Genomic DNA, 21,454 nt, shown 5'->3' on the forward strand with positions numbered 1-21,454 from the left:
CTTGTCTTACCTGACTAGACCGAAAGCAGATGTGTGCTAGTTTGTTTTGTTTTATTAACTACCAGAGAGGGAACAAAAAGCCGCTGAAGCGATGGAAAGTTGTACAGTCAGTGTTATAGATTTTACACACAATTATGTCTGTATGTTGATTGATCTAAAGCTAATACTTGCATTTAAATGTAGTGCTGTTGTGTTTACTGCTGATGTTGTGAGCAGCCATGTTGTTTTAGCGTCACTTGCTGAACTCTAAGCTGAGAAGTCTGCCCTGAGTAGGAATTCCCAGTTGAGGGGTGTTTTCTTGGTTTTTTTTTTTGTTGTTTTTTTTTTTTTCTTCTGGTTGAATGTTGGGAATTGCAAGTTACAACCTCTAGTCTAAAGCAGCATTATTTCATTGCATAAAATGTACCCATAAAAGGATAAAAATGTCTTTCGCAAACAATACAAACCAGTGTGCATTTTTGTCCGTTTGAGGTTGGATAAATAAATAAATTGCTACTGACAGAGGTTTAATATTGTAAACAAAATGTACTACAGGTTCACTATATCTTAAAAATGATTTTAACCATAATGAAGCTCCAAAGTCGGCTAAAATGGCCGTCTTCTGCAAACTCTTTCTCAGGCACTGCGGATCACAGTGGTTTGGGGCTGGTGCTGTTTGGAAGTTATTGAAGAGCTCTTATAACAGTTATACCGTGCTCGTGTAACACAATAGAATGCTGTTTCCTATGATGTGAATCGCACATTCCCATGATCCTCACATTTGCATTGTGATGTATTGTGTCATGATCTTTACACGCCTAGGAAAAAGTATGACGTGTCGTTTTGAATAAACAAATGTAATCATTGATAAATCGTGATGATGGAGGACTGCAGGACATGGTGTTGCATCAAACCACCCTCTCATTTATTTTCCTATGCTTTATCATGTTTCATTCCTTTTAATGAAAGAAAACTACATTAAAAACTCTAGTGTAGTAGCCACAAGTTATTTAGCATTGACATAAATACTGATTTTAAAGTCAGACACAGCAGCGAGTCTGTTACGTAACATTATAAAGTGTTTAGGAAGGGTGTGATGATAAATATGACCAGTTTTAACCACCCAATATTTTCAGAATGGAGGAAAATGTGATCCAGGGGTAATTTTTGTTTTTTTCCTAATTTCTCATAGACGGTTACAGTCAAGATCTGTCTTACAGTATTGCACAGTTCAGTGCAGCACAGGGGGGAAAATAATGTGATGTGTTCTCTCATTCTCAGCGCTTCCTGTTCTCATTTCACTTTTCGGATACACATCCTGTGTATCAGAGAGAGGGCTACATGCTGAGGTCATGCGTTTTGTCTGAAAGTACTTTATGAGAAATGGCTCGGTGATACTCGAGCGCAGCTTTATGTGTTCGTTGTAACATGAACATTTTGTGCGTTTGTGATGTGTCTAGCTCGATGGGCGATATCTGCAGGGAGTGACGTGTGATGATTATACACTCAGAGCTGACTCGGCAGCTGGCACGTGATTGTTAAACTGCAGCCGTGACCTGTATCTTTCAGCAGCTGCTGGAAAACTGAAATGTATGATGGGTTTTTATATCCATAGGAACAGTTGGGGATTGCAGCAGAAATATAATTCCTGAACGCACAGACATTCTTATAAATTAGAGTTTAATAATAGTCGAGGTGTGGTACTAAATATGTGAACTTGGTCATGGATTTAAAAATAATAATAATCTGGAAAATATGTAGATAAAAAATAATTTTTTGTTGTGTTATGGCCTCAAGTGTTATTATTGTTATACCGTTTCTTTTGATTAATAATCAAGTAGTTCTCATAAGGTGACTTAAAACATATCTGTACAGACAATTAACAGTCTAATGACTTTTTAATGAAAAATAAATGATCAAAAATTATTTTATTTATTCATTTTTTATAATGTAAACACAATTAGTGTGTTTTTGTTTGTATTTTTTTTTTTTTTTTTAAATGAGTGGCTTTCCTGATCAAAAATATTATAGTTTCTGTAACATTACCATTTTTTTTTTTTTTAACTGTCCGGGAGACAAGGAAGAGAAATTTAAAAATAAATTCATAATTTCCTTAATGTTATTAACTCTTTAATAAATAATTTGCGTGATTTATTGTAGCTATGGAAAGTTTAAAAACATCTGTTAATGAAAACAAAATGTAGCTGAGAAAACCTGTCCATTATGGACTGGAGTGCTTGTTTGCGTTTGAAACTGTCCCCTGTTGGTCATTTCACAGACACGCCCCAATACCACTTCACTCCGCCCACATCTCCACCCAGCTAGATAATTTTCCTGTGGACCTTAAAAAAAAAAAAAAAAAAAAATTTAGATGTTGCGGCCAAAGATGCTTGATTTTTTCTGTGGCTTTTTAAAAAATTTGTGGTGCAATTTTTTTTTAGGAAAACTACTTGAATTGGCGAAGTTGCAATTGCATTAAATGTTTTGCACGGTCTTTTGCATTGATGCTTGTTGGTAAATGAGACCTTTGTGCTGTACTCATGTTTGACACACGTGAATTGAAGAGGGCTTTGGCTGAATGGCCATTGTGGTGATGTCACATGGCATGTTGTGATGGTCACATGACACGTTTTGGCCCAAATCTTTTATTGATGACCGACTGCTGGTTTTCGGCAAAGATCCACACCGATAGTTTGTTCCCGTTGTTATTTGAAGTGTTTTTTGATTTGTTTTGGACATCTATTTTTATTTGTTGTTTGGAGTGATACTTGGTTCAGTTTTTATGCATATCTTTTTTTATTTCCTTTATTTATTATAAGTTCATATTAATATTTATATATTTATTCCATTTTAAAAAGTACAGTACATTTTCATGGTACAGTCAGTACTGTTTTATTTTTGTAATAAAGCTCAGCAATATTTTACTTTGAGTGTTATGTTTTCATTCAGCATCAATATTAAAAACCATCGGTAGATTAATCGGTTAGTTATCTGTAAAATCCACCATCGCGCAACCTCTACTTCTTGTTAAATCGTCACTCTGAGGTAATTGTAAAATGTCATTAATTGATTAACCATTAAGGTTCTGTATTAGTGGTTATGAAGTAATAAAAAAAATCTGCCAGCAGAAACTACTGTGCTTGACCTAGATCCTGATTTTAAAAATAAATAAATAAATAAAATGCATAAATATAAATGTAGTTGCTACAAATACATTAAAACTGCTGTAAGACAGACTAAAGAAGTGTAAGATGTGAGGCCACCGATCTCACGAGGAGATTTTCTTTCTTTCTTTCTTTCTCTATTTATTTAATGGAGAGGAACAGAGGTGGCAGTCAGTTAGAAGCTGATATTGTGGCAGGCCTAACAGTGATGTCTCAGATGGGGCTTGCTGATCAGTGAAGACCCTCTGTCTTCTGCTCGACCCTGAGACACGGCGCTTTTTGTGTGCCGCTGCTTTTGAGATGCGTCGAGTTCACAATACAGAAGTAGCATTCAGACCAACGGCGATTCATAGGAGGAATTGTGTGCCCCTGACTCCTACACGTTTTTACGACCGGCTGTGGAGACCCTTCTGAATACCAACCCCACCCGGTCACAGTTACACCCTGATGCCTTGTTGGTGTCCGACTCCTTCAGTTCCACACCTTATTAAAAAAAACAACAACAATACTTAATTAAAATATGAGTTCCTCCTTAGATTAATGAGAACTCTGCCATTTTGTTTCATTTAGAGCTTGTTGAATTTGTGCGTAAATGTCTGTGTTTCTGAGACTGCTGTTCAGTATGTGAGCGTCTGATCCTCTTCAGTGCTGTTTCCAGGACTGTGATATGGCACAAGAGGCAAGACGGCCTTTGTGGTTTTGGACTTGTTGCCCCTTGTTTGCCCCCACCTCCAGTGACCATATAAGGGCAAAACTGAGCCAGCTGCTCTGAACTCACTCCTGTCACTTTTCTTTTCACCTAGTTTTCTTTTTTCTTTTCTGTCCAGTGTTCCCATTTTTCTGACATAAAAAAAGCTTGTCTACTGATTTTAGTTTATGAAATGCATATATAAACTACAGATGGTAAGATGCCAGTCCCTTGAGTGTCTGATGATCCTGATACCCATCCGATATTGTTTTATTTCAAAACTACTCTGCTTTAAAATGTACTTCACATATAAATATAATCAAATCAGTCCTAACAAAAGAAAAAGAAAAAAGTCAAGTCTCTTTATATGGAAATATTTCCAGTTCCAAAAATACATTTTCTTTTCCAATTCCAGTCTGGAATTTTACGTCCGTGGGGAGTGATAGCTCAGCGGTTAAGATGTTGGATTTCTGATCGGAAGGTTGTGAGTTCAAACCCCAGCGCTGCCACTGTTGGGCCCTTGAGCGAGGCCCTTTCTCCTCAACTGCTCAGTTGTATAAAGGAGAATTGTAAGTCGCTCTGGATAAAGGAGTCTGCCAAAATGCTGTAATGTAATGTAATTTGTTCCAAATGAAACTAATTCCATTTGTTAAGTTTGTTTTCTCCATATCTGAGCTACCACTTAAGTAAGACTAGCCATTTGATAAAGACGAGGTGTTTGCTGATGCACTACAATGACTGTGATGCATTGGTGAACAATTTCTCACACACCATGCTTAAGAGACACTCTTTCACTGGCACCACTTAGTTGTCACGTAGTCCTTTTTAACTCTATGTCTTATGGAGTTTTGTGGGCGTGGCTAAATCGAAGTCCCATGAACGTACTTGGCAATTTACAAGTGATTGTCAATTCGTCAACATACACATGAGTAAGAAGATCAGTGTTGCTGATTTCTTCCGCTTCTACTGGACCCAACACCGCACCGGTGCTCAGCAGCGGTTAGTCCTTAGTCCTGTTACACTTGCTGAAGAAAATTCATCGTTCGTTTCGTAGAAAACCTAACAAAAGGAAGTCTCTGCCAAAACATCATATGCTCCGTGTGTGTGGGGTAGGGGGGGTGAGATGTTTTAAATTCTTGAGTGTGCTCGAAGACATTCCCAGAAGTGTTTTTGGGTCTCTCCTTCTGCGAGAAGTCATTGTGTGCCTCTCGTTTGCAGTGTAGAAGGCAGAAGTCTGAGCTTTTGGCGTCTGATTTAGAATAGGCTTTTTTTTGTTGTTTGTTTTACATTATGTAGCTCTCATGTCATCCATTTTTAGTTGGGTGGGACTTTTGAAATGGCCATTTCCATCTAGTTTATTTGGCTGGGAATCACTGTGACAGGGTGGCGATATTTCAGTTTAGTTCAGATTTTGGGCCTGTGTGACTGTAGCAGTATGATATGGTAATCAGTTCTAGCGATTTTATATATATATATGTATATATATATATATATATATATATATATATATATATATATATTTTATATATATATATATATATTATATATATATATTTTATATATATATATATATATATATATATATATATATATATATATATATATATATATATATATTTTATATATATATATATATATATATATATATATATAAAATATATATATATATATATATATATTTTATATATATATATATATATATATATTTTATATAAATAAAGTGGTGAATTATTGTCTCTTCACCTGCTTGAGTTATTAAAATATGAACTGGCAAGCCAGAGCTACCTAAATTATACCTCAAACCACCACAATACAGTCCGTACGGGATGTTGCGGAGTTGGCTTTTTTTTTTGTGCTTTTTTTGTAGAAAACTACTTGAATTGGCAAAATTGCAATTGAACAAAATTGTTTTACCTTCCACAGTGATGTTTGACTTTTTGTAAAACCTTTTAACTGTGCTCCTGTTTAGAGCTACAACAACCAATCGATAATAACCAATTATGAAAATTGTCACTGAATCTCATTATGAGTTAGTTGGTCTGTTCGTGGCACTGGGTACATTTACTCACTACGTTACTTCTGTTCACGCATCAGAGAGTACAAACCAAAGCTGTGTCCCAAATAATGTACTATACACTTACACTATGCATTATGTACTCTACCGTCTAGTGTATGAATTTTAGAAAGGTAATATCATCTCAAATTAAACATTAGCATTTTTTTCTAAGCCGAAGTATAAACCACTTCCCGGTCGATGTCACATAATGTCATACACACGGAATGGGATGCCGCTAGCTTTAGCAGAATCCCCAGAGTCTGCGAAAAAAAATTTCTGGTTTACTGTTTGTCAGCGTTACCTTTTATACCCAACATGACCCAAGTCACCATCAGACAGAGGCGTAAGGGTCCTTTCACACTGAGCGCAACGCGATAAAGCCAAGTGAAGCTAATCACAGAAGCTAATCACGCTGACCAAGAATGCTTTTTACGCCTGCAAGTTTCTGTGACTAGTTTTCTTATTGTATGTGTATTCTACCCAGAAAGGGAGGCAGAAAGTTTGTGGTTTTTTTATGAACAGCACCATCAAGCTGTTTTAGTATGAATGAAATAATGTGAAATATAATGCAAACTTACTATCCCATTATATTTATTACTGACATCTTTATATTCTTGTTGAAACATAAATAACAAATGACATACTGAGAATTGTTTTCTGCTACAAAAATCCAACTGTACGCCCGCTGAGCAAACAGCAGTTTTTTTAATGCATGAGTAACTGATGCACCATTTTAACTGTAAGAGGCCAGTTGGATGGAAACAGGCGGGAGGCAGCCAATATCACACAGGGTTTAAATTTTTTTTTATTATTATACAGGCACTTTGGCTTTGTCGATAACAGAAATGTGCAAAAAGTGGATGGAAACTTGGCAAATGATAACGAACTCAATATCCCTTCTCTTCTCTATTCCAGAATACTCTTCATCAGTGTTTAGACTAGTTTTCAAAACAGCTTTCTGTGCTTTAGTGCCTCCTTTCTCGCCCTTTTGTGCAACAGCAGTGGCTCATGATCTAAAGCTCAAATCTAATTGGACGGCCCATTTCATCACCGAGCTACAGGGGGAAAAAAAGTGTCGCTTCGTCGCGCTGTGAATGATCGCTCCCAGTGTGAACAGCTCCATAGGGATTTATTGTTTCAATTCAAGAGCATCATCGTGTTAAACATTCACGTCGCTTAATCGCGCTCCGTGTGAAAGGACCTTAAGGCAGGGGATCATTTTATATTCCATGCCGCATAACCTGTAAATTTTACAAAGCGTGGCTTGTGGATCACGGACACACGACAGTGATGCACGAGCACAAACTTATGTTTATATCTAAAATGCTCCACAAGGGCTGGGGAAAGTGGTGCGAGGTGCTTAAAAGGTTTAGTTAAATTCCAGTTTGTTGTCATTATGTGCTGTATTTGCACGATTGCAGTGTAACGTATGTTTATTATAACTGTTATACTATACTATTAGTAATGAGGCCACATTGCTCGTCACTCGAAGTGTAGACGTGGTGATGCACAGTGTAGCGCAAGTAAGATCTGTAATGTCTAGTTAAAATGGTATGATTAAAGTAAACACAAGTAAAACAATGTCTAAAGGCAGTGAGGAACCGAAACCACAAGGTGCAATGTAAGGGAGATTTTATTAATTATTTATTATTTAATTGTAGTTTTGTTTGTGCATCCATTAAAATAGTGTGTGTGTGTATGTGTATGTGTATGTGTATTTTTATTTATTTATTTATTTATTTATTTATTTATTTATTAGTGCTGTTAAAGGAAAAGTTGATGTTACATGGTGTTAAACAGTCGACTGTCCCAACTTTTTTGGAGTGTGTTGCAGTCATCAGATTTGAAATGAGTGTATGTTTTCAAAATAAATTAAATGCACAAAGTCGAACATCAAATAACGTGTAAATAATGTGTTTTCAATACAGTAGAGCGTGAACTGAATTTTCAGGTGACTCTTTTTGTTAGTTTTCTTTTTTGCATTTTCCATACTGTCCCAACTTTTTCGGAATTGGGGTTGTAGATTTCAACGATTATGCTGGCTATCAAGTTGGTTGATTTGAAATGTCTGTGGGGAAATGTGGAGTCTGTGGCTTTAAGATTGACACAAATTGCGTTGTATCTTATTGGTGTTTCCTTTTCATCGGTTTTGTATTCTATACAAACCTTAATAGCCTGTGTTGTCTGTGCAAAAAAAAAACGTCTCTTGTCTGAGCTACTCATCAGATAAAGCTGTGAATGTCTTCATTCACAGAACACGAATGGGAGATTAAATTAAGGAAACGCAACGTGTTTATCAGGACACTTCTTTATGCAAGTTTTTCCTCTGCTGTTCACCACAGAGCACATGAATACGTGTAGTTTTATTAAGGCTACTAAGTTACTAGCACTTGCAGCGAATTTGTAACCAACTTCTTGTATTTGTTTCCTGATGTAACGTGTACACGTGTTGTGTATGTCTGGCCACACCCACCCACAGGCAACACTCATCACTCAGCGATGGTTAGAGCACGTGATCTCGCAGGCCTTTCACTTATGCTTTATTCTCCTTTCATTCTTTTTAACACCGTGCATGTTGTCACGTTACTGAGAAACCGCAGAGCACTTTCCTGAACACCGGAGACAGAATCCAATCCAAAAGCTGTCTCAAAGCAGCTGACGAAGACGGCAGAGAGTGAGGCTAGTAGCATGTCAAAGTCAAAAATGGATAATGGATAAGAATCTAAGGATTGTTGGTTTATTTCAGACAAGTCAAATTATGAATCTGCTCTGCATTTAGTTGTATATTTTTCTCCACAGAAAAACAGGTTGTAATATGTACGTTTTAGTTAATTGTTTTTTTTTTATTTTACTTTAGTTGTATTTATTAATTTATGGTTTATTTTTTTAACCATTCAGTGTAAGAACATTGGTCTTGAGCTTTCAGGGTTAAAAGATTGCATTTAGTTGTTAATCTGCAAGATTTTTTGTCAAACTCTCTAGAAATGGTACGTTTATGTCAGCTATTTTTTTTTCTTATCGGCGTAATCATAAGAAGTGTTTCAGCCTGAGGCGGTTTCACACTTCCCTGAGTGGTGACGCAGAATCTGATGAACAGTTGCTGTTTCAATTTGACGTCATGTTCCCATGAGGAACATTTTGTAGGAATAGTTCATGGATGTCCGTGTAGTTTATACACCTTTTAACATGCCACAGTCCCACAAGCTTGCATTGCAAGACCACAATGCTCTCTGGGGTTAAGTAGTTACTTTCTGGCAACATGTAGACCATTCAGATCCCTGAAATGCTTTAAACTTTTCTATTTGAGACACATGCCATGGGGTTAGGGTTAGTTAACATACTGATATTGTGTCTAATGCCTTCCTGTGGTCTTTTAAAATAAATAAATAGAGCATGAACTCAATTAATGGTGTTGTTCCAGTACTTTTAAAAATTAGGAGCTTGCTCTGTAGTTCTCTTGCCTATGAGTACTCTACTGATCATTCTGAGCACAATCTTATTTCCATAGCCCAGGCCTTGTGATTTCATTTCAGTCACTGTTGTTTACTCTTGGGATTTTGGAATTTTACCTTGTATTGAATTTTCATGCTGTTACCTCACGTTTAACTTTTTTTAAATTCAATATTTTTCAATATTCCACGTCTAGAGCCAAAAACAGACTGGAAAAACAAGTCTGTTCACCATTTCAGCTTGAAGGAGAGTAGCACAGGCGTAATCATATTGTTGCACCCAACTAGAGGTTGTGACTTCTGACCTCTGACCAAGGAGGAAAAAAACAAAACAATTCCTACTTGGGAAATTGGGAACGAGTTCTGGAAGTGACGTCAAGACAGCATGTCAACACAGCAGCACTTCTTACCTGTAAATGAGTTATACTGTGTATATACACAAGTATTTACTTTAGCTCAACATACTGACACATTCGCTTGTTAAATCTATAACACTGACTGTACGGTTCAATGTTTTGAGGAGGAAAATATTCAGCACTCATCACAGTTAGCTGGCTTCGTAGCAAAAATGAATATGTAGGTGTGCCTGTTTTTTCCCGTTCCGAGCTCTGAATTCCCTCTTTGGAGGTAAGTCGGATGCAGCACATTACCAGCTGTGCAGTGGAGAGCTGCATGCCAGCAGCTGTAATCACAAAAAACTCAGCTGGATGGTGGATTTTAGGTGATCCTATCTGCAGTAATGAATGGAGAAACAATAAAAACACAACCGTACATTTTCAATAGAAATTCTTTTACAAGTCGGTCATTTAATCTCAACATGGCCGACATTTTCTCTGTTGATCTTCTGCTCAGAAGAACTCCTGAACTCCTCTGAGCCCTGACTGGAGCACGAACAGGGGGGAAAAGCAGTGTATTTAATCACTTTCAAATTTTTATTACCGTTAACATTATTTGTGTTAGATTTGACACTTTGTTCTAGGCCTTTTTTTTTTTTTTTTTTTTTAGGTCAAAATTTCTTGCCTTTTTTATTTTTTTGGCCAAAACTTTTCAGTGGCATTTCTAATAAATGCAGTTAACTGATGTTAAATATATACTTATCTAACATTAGGCAAGAACATACACCGCTCGATTTTATTTCACATTAGTCAACTCAAAACCTTCTCCATTTACCTTGACACACCAGTCCAGTCAAGAGTGTGTGAAATGGAGGGAGTGGGACGGGGCTTCCAATGGTGGGGTCAAAATGCCTACTCGAAAAAATCATTCCAGATTGGGATGTTGATTGGCTCATTTCTCCCATTTTATTGGGTCGAAAAAGATTGCTCTTTTGGCATGTTTGAGTGATAACTCGTACTAGTGTATTCTGATGTTAAATTGCAGCACACCATTGCACAATGTGAGAAGGTTGGCAGGTGTGGTGAAGTAATATAATCAGAATACACGTCACTGGACGTTGTGGCAGTGTAACATCATGTTTGGATTATTTGAATCATCATATCACACGATTATGAAAACCAAGATCTGCCAGCATAAGGATTCTGAAAGTGGATATTCAGTATAATGGCTCCATCATTTCTAAGCCAGCTATAATGGAGTGTGGATTTGTCGGGCTGTGATGGACTTTGTCCCTCTACCTGAACAGAACAGAATTAAAACCGCTCCATCGTGTACAAACACATGGAGCTGCAGCTTCTCTAACATGGTTAGTCTGTCTTTGGGAAAAGATTACCATCTGCTTCTTCACAATGAACTGACTCGCTGAGGATGCCTGTCCATCTGCAACGCCGAGTCCCACGTCTACTGCTCACTCACGCTAGCTCAACACGTTTCTGTTCGTAATTGTAAAACTGCAAGTTACTTACGGAGTTAAAAAAATTTTTTTACGTGGATTGTGCTTCGACACTGCTCCTCTGCACGGATGAATCTGATGGCTTGAGGTACAGTGCTGTGAGAAAAGTATCCTGATTTTCTTCTGGTTTTTGTGTACATCTCGTACTAAATAGTTTTAGACCTTTACGAAATACAACATGAAACAAAGGCAACCTGAGTAAACATGCGATACAGTTTTTATTTATTTATTTTATTGCACTCATTTTGTGATATTTTGTGGATCAAAATATCGCAATGTTCTTGATATTGATGTATTTTAGGTCTGTTATGTGAGTCAGCTGATTTTGGACGCCTATCAATAAAAAACAGTAGCTTTAAAAAGAGTCTGGAACGATAACTAATTTGAGATTGTATGTAGGAAGTTTTGTAAAGATCTAACAGACATGATGGAATGAGTCTAGAGAGCAACACGAAAGAGAAAAGGTGATATGAAGCTGATTTACATCTGATATTTTTCTTAAAAACAAAAACACAATGAAATGAAATTGCGCACTATGCATGAAGGGGTTAAAGTCAGGAAGTGAGCACCTCCGCGTCGCAGGCTATGTTACAACCACAGCTCTGGACCTGAGCACATAAATCCTTTTCTGAAGAAGTGGAGAATACTGCTGAAGGATTTGTGGTTTTTTTCTTTTTTTTTTTATTGTGGAAAGACATATGGAAACGCCCTTTGAAGAGAACTGTTTGTATTACACGTAACTATGATCATTATTCTAGTTGATTCTTTATATGTAATGACCTGCTTTCCATGGTGACCGTCGACTGTCTTTGGTGTAGATGTGCACATCATGTAGAGTGTTTAGGAAATCACTGACTAGCAATGAAGCCACAAGCATGGCTCGGTTCTGTTGGAACACAGATGTTGAGTGTTAGTTCCATCAGGTGTGAAGAAAACGTCGATCAGCTGCAACAATTGCAGTCTTTCTTATAGGACATTTCAAATGTTTTTGTGCGCCTGTCTGCCATTTCCTTCCGGACGATGGCATCCTCGTATTACAGCACATGTTGCAGCGTTCCACTTGTCAGGAATAATCCAGGTTCAGCACTGCAAGTTTGGCGTATAGGATCTGGCAGCTGCAGACGCTGAAGGTCCTCGCTTCATCGCTTCACAAATCTCACAGACCCAAAGTCTACAGTTTCGGTTTTGAGGAACTTGTGTTGCTGAGATGAATGGAAAATTCCCTTTGCGAGCTGTGAACATTTTCTGGGAATTTTAGTACTCTGGTTTGACAAGGAGGGGAAATACCATATAGAACCAGAGAACCACAGAATCACCAGCTGCTTAACTCAAACAGCATCGATCTCCGGTTTCACTAAACTCTCACGAAGACCCTGTGTAACCCAGTTGTTCAACGATTATCTGGCTGTAGATTTCCTCTGGCTTTGCAGAGTGTGTAGGATGGGAGACTCTTCTTAGTTTTTCTCTACTGAAAAAAGTCAGTTCCACAATTTTTGGTTTGGTTCCACCACCAAAATCCTGCTACATTGACCTCATGGGGCTTGGGGGTAGCACCAACAAGACAAGTTAGTAAAATAAGTCAAATAAGACCTGAACATTGAGGGTTATATTATAGATTTGTTGAAAAAGTATGTATTTTAATCAAGCATGTGGTTTCGCACTGATTGTAGTTTAATTATGTAGTCTTTAATTATGAAATCTGATGTAATGAAAGGATATTTGGTAATGAATGCACAGCATCTGTTTTACTGAATATCAGCTCAATTTAGCAAGTCGTGCTCTGCGATTGGTAAAAATTCTCCTACACTGTAGCAGTGACAAGCCTTGTTTGTCACAGGGGCAAGCCATGTTTATAATAATGTGTGGGTCAGTACATATATATGCACAGTTTTTAGCCTATCTCTAAACTTAAATTATTAGTTGTTGGGACGCTTCATACATTTGAGGTCCTGTTCACACCCGGTAATAAGATCCATCTCGAGAGATCCGATCACAAGTGGACAGCTGATGCAGACGTTTGCGCCTGGCAGCCTGAAAGCGTCTCCAGCGAGAACTTGTGATTGGATTATATGCATCATTTCCGCTGGAGGAAGCGGGTTGCACATTTTATTACATCAGCCTTCTGTTGCATTTGTTTTCAGGCAGAAATGTCCCAACTTCATGTACCCAGCAGTGGTGACTTTGCAGTTAAGGCTCTGGGTTACTGATCGGAAGGTCAGGGGTTCAAACCCCAGAACTGCCAGGCTACCACTGTTGGGCCCTTGAGCAAGGCCCTTAACCCTCTCTGCTCCATGGGCGCTGTATCATGGCTGACCCTGCGCCCTGACCCCAGCGTTCTGACATGCTGGGAATGCGAAGAAAAGAATTTCATTGTGCATATGTATACGTGATCAATAAAGACTCTATCATTACCCTCATGTACCTGTTCAGGCAATTTCAAGAGTTTCAATTGTGCAGTCCGCTAACGAAACTTAATAAATGATTGAGAAATGAGACGATGGAAGAAGCTATGAAAAGCAGATATTATAGAGTCACCTTTTATCCATTAGCCTGGTGGTGGAGTGCTCTTGGGTACTTCATGCCCATGTGGAGCAGACAGTTTTGTCCCAGTGGTCACTTTCTTTGATGGGTTATTCTAATGCATGTTTATTTTTCTTCTAGAAATGGGTTTGGGTTGCTGTCGTCACTTGGATTGTTTTTCTATGAAAAAACACTGGAGAAGCTTAATATTCGTTAAAGGATATTTTAAAGAATTCTTAAAATCATGATGACTACTGTGACTTTTTTTTTTTTTTGCATATGGAGCACTACGAAAGCTTTTGATATGCTGCACGGCTCTAGCTAAGCAAATCTTTTTCCAAACTTGTGTTTCAGAAATCAAGAACAAGTGGATGATCTAAAAGGAAGCACAAAAATTTCCTCCAGATAAGGTAAGCTGATGCTCTAAATACTGTAAATAATGGTGATGTAATAATGTCAGTCATGTAGTATTCTGATACTCTTGGTTTGGTTTGCATTTGTTAACAAATAATAAGATGGGTTTCCTACTTGTAAAAGATGTCTAGTTACATATTTGCTGCTGTAAGAACCATTTAAAGTGCAAATACTTTATTTATTAGCTGAAGCAGGGGTGTGCTAATCATAAATTCGTTAGCTAGCCCTCCAGGCAAGTGAAAGCTCCAGTATGCTGGCCTAGTCCTGTTCTGTTCTGTTATGTTTGAGGTTCTTTTGTAGAATGCATTTAACCCAATAGCATTTCCATCTAGACAGTTTGGCACAAAACACTCACCTAAACCATTTGCTCAGCAAAGATGAATAACCATGCTTGGTGTAGTGAAACCATTCAGGTATGCTGGCTTAATCACGGACCCCACCTCATGATTTAACTGCACAATAGATGGAGAAAAAAAACCCTGTAACCACTCACAACTCCACGCTGGTTTAACTGATTGGCACATTTTTATTTATTTTTTTGAGCTCCCTCCTACCCATCAGTCATTACGTACACCGTTGTGGATATTTGGCTGAAACTCTCTCATGTATAGGTCCTGTGATTGTGACTCCTGCAGTAGCAATGATGTATGTGTTTACATTTGATAAGTCTGTTTTTATACCTGATTTTTATACTCGTTTTTTTTTTTTTTTTTTTTTTTACATTAAAATGGATGCCAACCGTCTTCACGTAGAACTTTTAAGCTTAATGAACAAACTGAACTTTTAATGAGCTTCCATGAACCAAATCACTTTTCCTTTTTAGAGAAACAGTGACCAAAAAACCCCTCTAATAACTGTAACAAGTGTGCTATTACCAGTCAGCTGAGAGAAATTTAGGAGGATTTATCTACAGTGCTGTGAAAAAGTATTTGCCCCATCCTGATTTCTTCTTTTTTTGTGTATCTCATACTAAATAGGTTTAGATCTTCAAACAAAATTCAACATAAAACAAAGGCAACCCTAGTACACATACAATACAGTTTTTATTTATTTGTTTAGTGAAGCAAAAAATGTTATCACCCATGTGAAAAACTAACTGCCCCCTCAAACTTAAAATCTGGTTGTGCCACCTTTAGCAGCAATAACTGCAACCAAACGCTTCTGATAACTGGAGATCAGACTTTCACTTACTTCTAGTACTAGGACTTACTCCTGTGCTCTGGATCATTGTCTTGCTGCATAATCCAGTTGCGCTTCAGTTTCAACTTACTGACTGAACATTCTCCTTTAGGATTTTCTGGTAGAAGACTTAATGTTCTTCTGGGTTAGCAGTAGTTTTTGCCTCCCCACACTTCCATGGAGTTTCAACCACTGTGAATTCTTACTAGTCACACTTACTTTGTTGGTGTACAGTTGGAGACTGCAGCTAATATTTTCCACAAGTTATTTGTGTAAATAATTCATGGCATGTTTTTATTTATTTTGGTGTTATCGTCTCATAGCCCCATCATTCCTGATTTGATCCAGAGCTCAGGTTACTGTCTGTGTGGAGTTTCTTTTGTTCTCCCTATGTACTGCTAGGTTCTCGGGTTTCCTCCCACTTTCCAAAAACCTCTACTAGGTGGATTGGCTAAGATGAGTGTCCTCTAGGTGTGAATAAGTGTGTGACTGTGTGCCCTGCGATGAACTAGCGTACCATCCAGGTTATATTCCTGCCTCAGGCTCCAGATCCACCACAACCCTGATCAGGGTGCATTTCTGTGTGTTGGTGAATGTGTTTACTACAGCACGCGTTTCCAATTACTAAAACGCATCAGCCGTCTTGTGCTTTTGCCATGTTAACGTACAGCTCGGTTTGTGTTTTCTGAATTAACAGTTTGAGAAGAGTTCTTCAGGCAGCTGGAGTAAGGTGCGACCGGAAGTCTTTTCTTTCTTTTTTTTTTCTTTTTTGCAGCATCCTTTGTAAAATGGTTAACCACATACAACAGTGTTGATGTTGTCTTCACATCCTCTTCTGCAAAACTGTAAATTCATTCTACTTTTTCCCGCTGTTTTTAGCTTAGAGTTCTTCACATTTTATCTTCTTTTTTTTTAAATCATGCTTTTATCTGCTTATTCACCGTGCTGAAAAAGAAAAGCTGTTCAGCTTCTGTCAGTCTGTCTAATGTCTGAGTCTGTAAGCAAATTGTATAGATACACTGTCTTGCAAAAGGTTAGTTTGGGCAAGAACTGCATATGGGTGTGATAGTCAGGCGTCTGCACGTAGTGTCTTTTTCTTGTTTCTCAAGATGAACTGATGAAATATTCATTCTTTTTTTTTTAATTAGGTATTTTTTTTTAAATATATTTATTTATTTTTAATAAAAGTTTTTTTTCCCCATACATGCATGTAATGTTGCCCTAAAATTTATTTCTGGGCAATTCCATGCAAATTTCTCTTCATGTTATTCACATGACACTTTCTGCAACGTAGAAAACATGTAATGTTTGTTCATTTGACGTCACATCCCTAACCCTGAGATGTTTACTATGTATTTGAAATGTGTAAATAAATACACGAGTTTTTAAGATTTACCTGTATTGTTCTCAAGAAATGAAATGACATTATCAATTTGCCTCATTCTTTCTGCTGAGACATTTTGTTGGGCAAATTGAGTGCAAATCTCACATCCATAATGCTGAAAATGGTATAAAACACCATCGTGTGTAGCGGCGTAGATTCAGATTTTGTTGTTGATTTGGTGTGAAGGTGAACGCAGCTTTAGTTGATTGCACATCTGAAATACACTATATGGCCGACGATATATGCGGGCCAACATGACAATCAATGCCCCTGTGCACAAAGTCAAGATGCTGAATGAACACACATCCCCACAGCCACGCTCCAAAATCTAGTGGAAATCCTTCCCAGAAGAGTGGAGGTTAATATATATTTAAAGGAGGGAATAAATCTTGTTCAACAAGCACATATGAGTGTGATGCGCAGGTGGGGCAGCTGTGGCTCAGGTGGTAGAGCGGGTTGTCCACTAATCGTAGGGTTGGTGGTTTGATTCCCGGCCCACATGACTCCACACCCCGAAGTGTCGTTGGGTAAGACACTGAACCAAGTTGCTCCCGATGACAAGTTAGCGCCTTACATGGCATCTCTGCTACCATTGGTGTGTGTGAATGGGTGAATGAGACAGAGTAAAGCGCTTTGGATAAAAGCGCTATACAAGTGCAGACCATTTACCAAATACTTTGGAGTATATATTGCCAAACCATTTTGTGCCCCCTGCTGGTTGCTCAGACATTGTTAATGCTGTTTTTTATTACTATTTTGTGTCTGCTATTTATTCCAGTCAGTTACAGGAACTTACAGATGCCTTTAACGTGCTAAACTATGACCGCAGTCATTTCCTCAAGTCAAAACCGGTTCTACATCTCAACACCTCTTACTGTAGTTGAGGTGGTTTAAATCACCTTAAGCTTTTCTTTGGGACTGGTGACACATTTATTTTGGCACCATGATGTATTCAGTGTGAAAACAACTAAATAGAAGCTTTTTATTCTGACTAGGTACTCAGGTAAATTTATGCACATTTTAAATTTTGCAACCTGAGTTCAGATACTCAGCTCAACAGTTCAGTTTCAATACACACACACACACACACACACACACACACACACAAGACTTCTGTACTTTTTTTAATACACCAGCTGTATGTACTTGGACAGTCAAGCATTTTGTTCATTTCCCCTCCTAATTTAGTTATTTGCAACTCTCATCTGTTCACTAATTCTCAGCAGCCAGCCCTGGGACGCTGAGGGTTAACACTCTCAAGATACACTTGAGAAGCCATTCCCCGTTTTTTTTATTTTTTTTTATTGCGTGCCATTGTATTCAACATGAACCTCCTAGCATGTATGCGTGAACTCTCAAAGAATGCCTGTGATTGGCTAGAGTCACTGTTTGACAAGGGAGAAAGGAATGTCCTCAATACCAAACTGTCCTTTCTAGGTTTTCTGCCACGGATAGATGTGGCATTGTGGGGATTCAAACATGGGATGGCTTTACCATTGTGTAATTTGGGAACCCCCTTTAAAAAAAAAAAAAAAGAAGCTTTTAACCACTGCTACAGGTTGTATTTATCCGTGTGTGTGTGTGTGTGTGTGTGTGTGTGTGTGTGTGTGTGTGTGTGTGTGTGTGTGTCTTTAGAGGGTTAAGGGCCTTGCTCAAGGCTCCAGATGTGGTAGCTTGGCTACCTTCCAGTCTTTGAGCCACCACTGCATTAAATACCCGTTATGGAAGCAAGTCAAAAATAGTTTTGTCTTTTTTGTTTTTACTGGGAGGACATTAGAAAGTAAAAACAAGTCAAACAAAAGAGCATCATTCCATAGGCTTTAAATTAAACGGGTTACAATAAAAGTAATGTAAAGCCTAATGAATATTCACTATATGGCAAAAAGTATGTAGACACCTGATCACATCACATCACTATGTACTTGTCGAACATCTCATTCCAGATTTATTCCGTCCTTTACTGTTAATAATAATCTCCACTCTTCTGTGAAGGCTTTTCACTAGATTTTGGAGTTTGGCTGTAGGGATTTGTGATCATTCAGCTATAAGAGCATTAGGAAGATCATATATAGTGATGTTGGGTGAGGAGGCCTGGGGTGCAGTTGGTGTTCCAGTTAATCCCAAAGGTGTTCAGTGGGGTTGGGGTCAGAGCTCTGTGCAGGACACTCGAGCTCTTCCAGTCTAACTTTTGCTTTGTGCACAGTGGCATTGTCATGCTAGAACAGGTTTGGGCGTCTTAGTTCCAGTGAAGGTAAAATGTAATGCTACAACATAGAAAGGCATTCTATACAATTGTGTGTGTGTGTGTGTACAACTTTGAGGCAACAGTTTCGGAAAGAGCCACATATGGGTGTGATGGTCAGGTGTTCACATACTTTTGTTCATGTAGTATATGACATATTCCCAAGATGCCAACATTTAGATTCATAGGAAGAAGAAAATTTTCAGAATCTCACTCATCTTGCATTAATTTCTCTGGACACAGGACTTTTATTCTGGAAAGGAAGGTCTTTTGATTGTCAATTTCATCCACAATGTATAGGATATTATTGATCTGCTGTATTCGACTTGCATCGGAAGTGAGTGCTCAATATTTTCGTTCTCCGTGCTTTCAAACTACAGATCGGATGCCTCCATGTTTGTCTTTGGTTAGCAACAAGCTAGCCATCTAACTGTGATGAGTGATGTGCGTTATCCTCCTCAGAACAGCGATCTGTGGATTTACCAAGTGAATGCCTGTATGTTGATTGATCTAAAATATATAGTTGTATATACAGTGTAACACATTTAAAGGTAAGGAGTTCTGCTGTGTTTACTGCTGATGCTGTGAGCAGACATGTTGATTTGACATCACTTGCTGAGCTCGGGGTTAAGGAGACCATTCAGAGTTCTCACATAGGAATTCCGAGTCGCAGGGCATTTTCTTTGGTTTTTCCTAATCGGAGGTCAGGGATTAAGTTGCAATATGTAATATGATTTCTTTTTTTTATGTTCTATGCTACAAAGTTATGTCTTTTTGAGAGTGAAGTTAATACTTGCATATGTAATGTTTTACATTAAGTCATTAATGTATGACTTCCACTGAACACTATCAGTAGAAGTTATGTTTGTGTTAAAAATGTGTAATACACCTTTTACATTTTATTTTATTTTTTTACTTTTTTTCACCACCAATTTTTTTACCATTTATATCTTGATTAGGTTTGCTGGAATGGGTAATCTTCTAAAAGTCCTTACAAGAGAAATAGAGAACTATCCACATTTTTTCCTGGACTTTGAAAGTAAGTTTACGAGGCTTGCAGCCTCAGAAGCGGAACTGTGTAATAATTGATCTTCACTCCACAGAAGAAATTGAACCACCATGTCTGAACACTCGCATAGACCTCGATGTCTCTGCATTCATTCAGAAAAGCAGAGAGGTCCGAGCTTGTACACTGTAAAACCGGATAGTTCATTTAACTCAAAAATTTTGAGGAAACTAATTACCTCAAAATTTTTAAGTTGATAAACCAATTTCTTTAAGCCAGATGCACTTAAATATAACAATTTATCTCTCACGTTGTAATTTAAAATTAATTTTTGTTATATTTAAGTGTATTTGGCTTAAAGAAATTGATTGATTAACTTAAAAATTTTGAGGTAATTAGTTTCCTCAAATTTTTGGAGTTAAATGAACTTATCTGGTTTTACAGTGTGGATAAATTCTTGTTCTTAATACTGTTGGTCACTTCTATGCCATTGAGCTTCATTTTGAAGATCTGTGTTTGAAAAATAAATAAATAAATAAAATCTATGCGAGTGTTTCAGACCTGTGGCAACAAGATTGAACTATTGCAGTCCATTACATGCAACACCTCTCTCTCTCTCTCTCTCTCTCTCTCTCTCTCTCTCTCTCTCTCGCTCTGTTTTTTTCTTTTTCTTCTGTTTTCTTCTTCCAGAAACCAAATGGGGAATCTTTTAAAAGTGCTCACTTGCACAGAGCTTGATCAGGGGCCAAACTTTTTCCTTGACTTTGAAAGTGAGCAGAGCTTTTGCCTGGCCCAATCTGTCCTTCCTGCTGTCTACTAAACTTCTGCATGTCTCATTGTTTGTTTGTATATCTGATAAACACAGCCAAACATGCATCAGTACACCTTTTTGTTATTGTACATCATGATGATTTGAGTAAATTCTGCTGCATGCATTTATTCTTGGAGAGAACGTTTGCACATGCAAATCAGATGACTTCATAGTGGGGGTGTGTTGTTTTGCAAATGCAAATGTTTTAGTCCATTTCCCAAGACACGACCTTGCTCCATTTCTTTTGGGCGTTTACTGTTCTTGTACATTACAGCCTCTTGCTGCCAAACTGCCAGTTAGTGGCTGTAATGCATGTTTCGTGATGCATTACACTCCTACAGTATCTCTTAGACGCTGCTTCATCTTCGTTTTCCCCTTCACTCGCATGCTGTTGTATCTTTTCTGAAAAGAACCTAACCTGTTAATTTGTCTGTACTAACACTAACCAGTGTCCTGCACACATGTGGAAGATATTTTCCTGCTTTCACCGTGTTCTTTAAATTTCCCAACATGTAAATGGAAATAATTGTGTTCAGACACAGATAGAATTTCAGAAGCTGTGAGATTTTAAATATGTACTACTGTAGTTGTATTGGCTTAATATTGTGTGTTATTTTCAATGTATAGGGATGGGGAAAATGTTATTTGTTAAGTATTGCTAAGTTAGTTCTGTATGTGAGTAAGGGGGTGTGTGTGTGTGTGTGTGTGTGTGT

At 37.8% G+C, this 21,454-nt stretch overlaps 1 protein-coding gene across 5 annotated transcripts in view; it reads left to right on the forward strand.

Moving 5' to 3' along the window:
- fam49a (family with sequence similarity 49 member A) overlaps positions 1-21,454 on the forward strand; it is a 34,313-nt gene that overhangs the window by 6,949 nt on the left and 5,910 nt on the right. Inside the window, exons 1-3 of one of the 5 annotated variants that reach the window (XM_053613932.1) lie at positions 11,395-11,921; positions 14,060-14,115; positions 19,884-19,963. In XM_053613932.1, the coding sequence (XP_053469907.1) occupies positions 19,894-19,963 (70 nt within the window). In that variant the 5' untranslated portion in view covers positions 11,395-11,921; positions 14,060-14,115; positions 19,884-19,893. Of the gene's footprint in view, positions 1-11,394; positions 11,922-14,059; positions 14,116-19,883; positions 19,964-20,466; positions 20,701-21,454 lie in introns of those variants that run through there. The other 4 variants (XM_053613930.1, XM_053613934.1, XM_053613933.1 and 1 more) reach the window with 4 other exon arrangements.

The sequence above is a fragment of the Ictalurus furcatus genome, chromosome 25 (assembly GCF_023375685.1).
Source record: "Ictalurus furcatus strain D&B chromosome 25, Billie_1.0, whole genome shotgun sequence".
Taxonomy (NCBI): domain Eukaryota; kingdom Metazoa; phylum Chordata; class Actinopteri; order Siluriformes; family Ictaluridae; genus Ictalurus; species Ictalurus furcatus.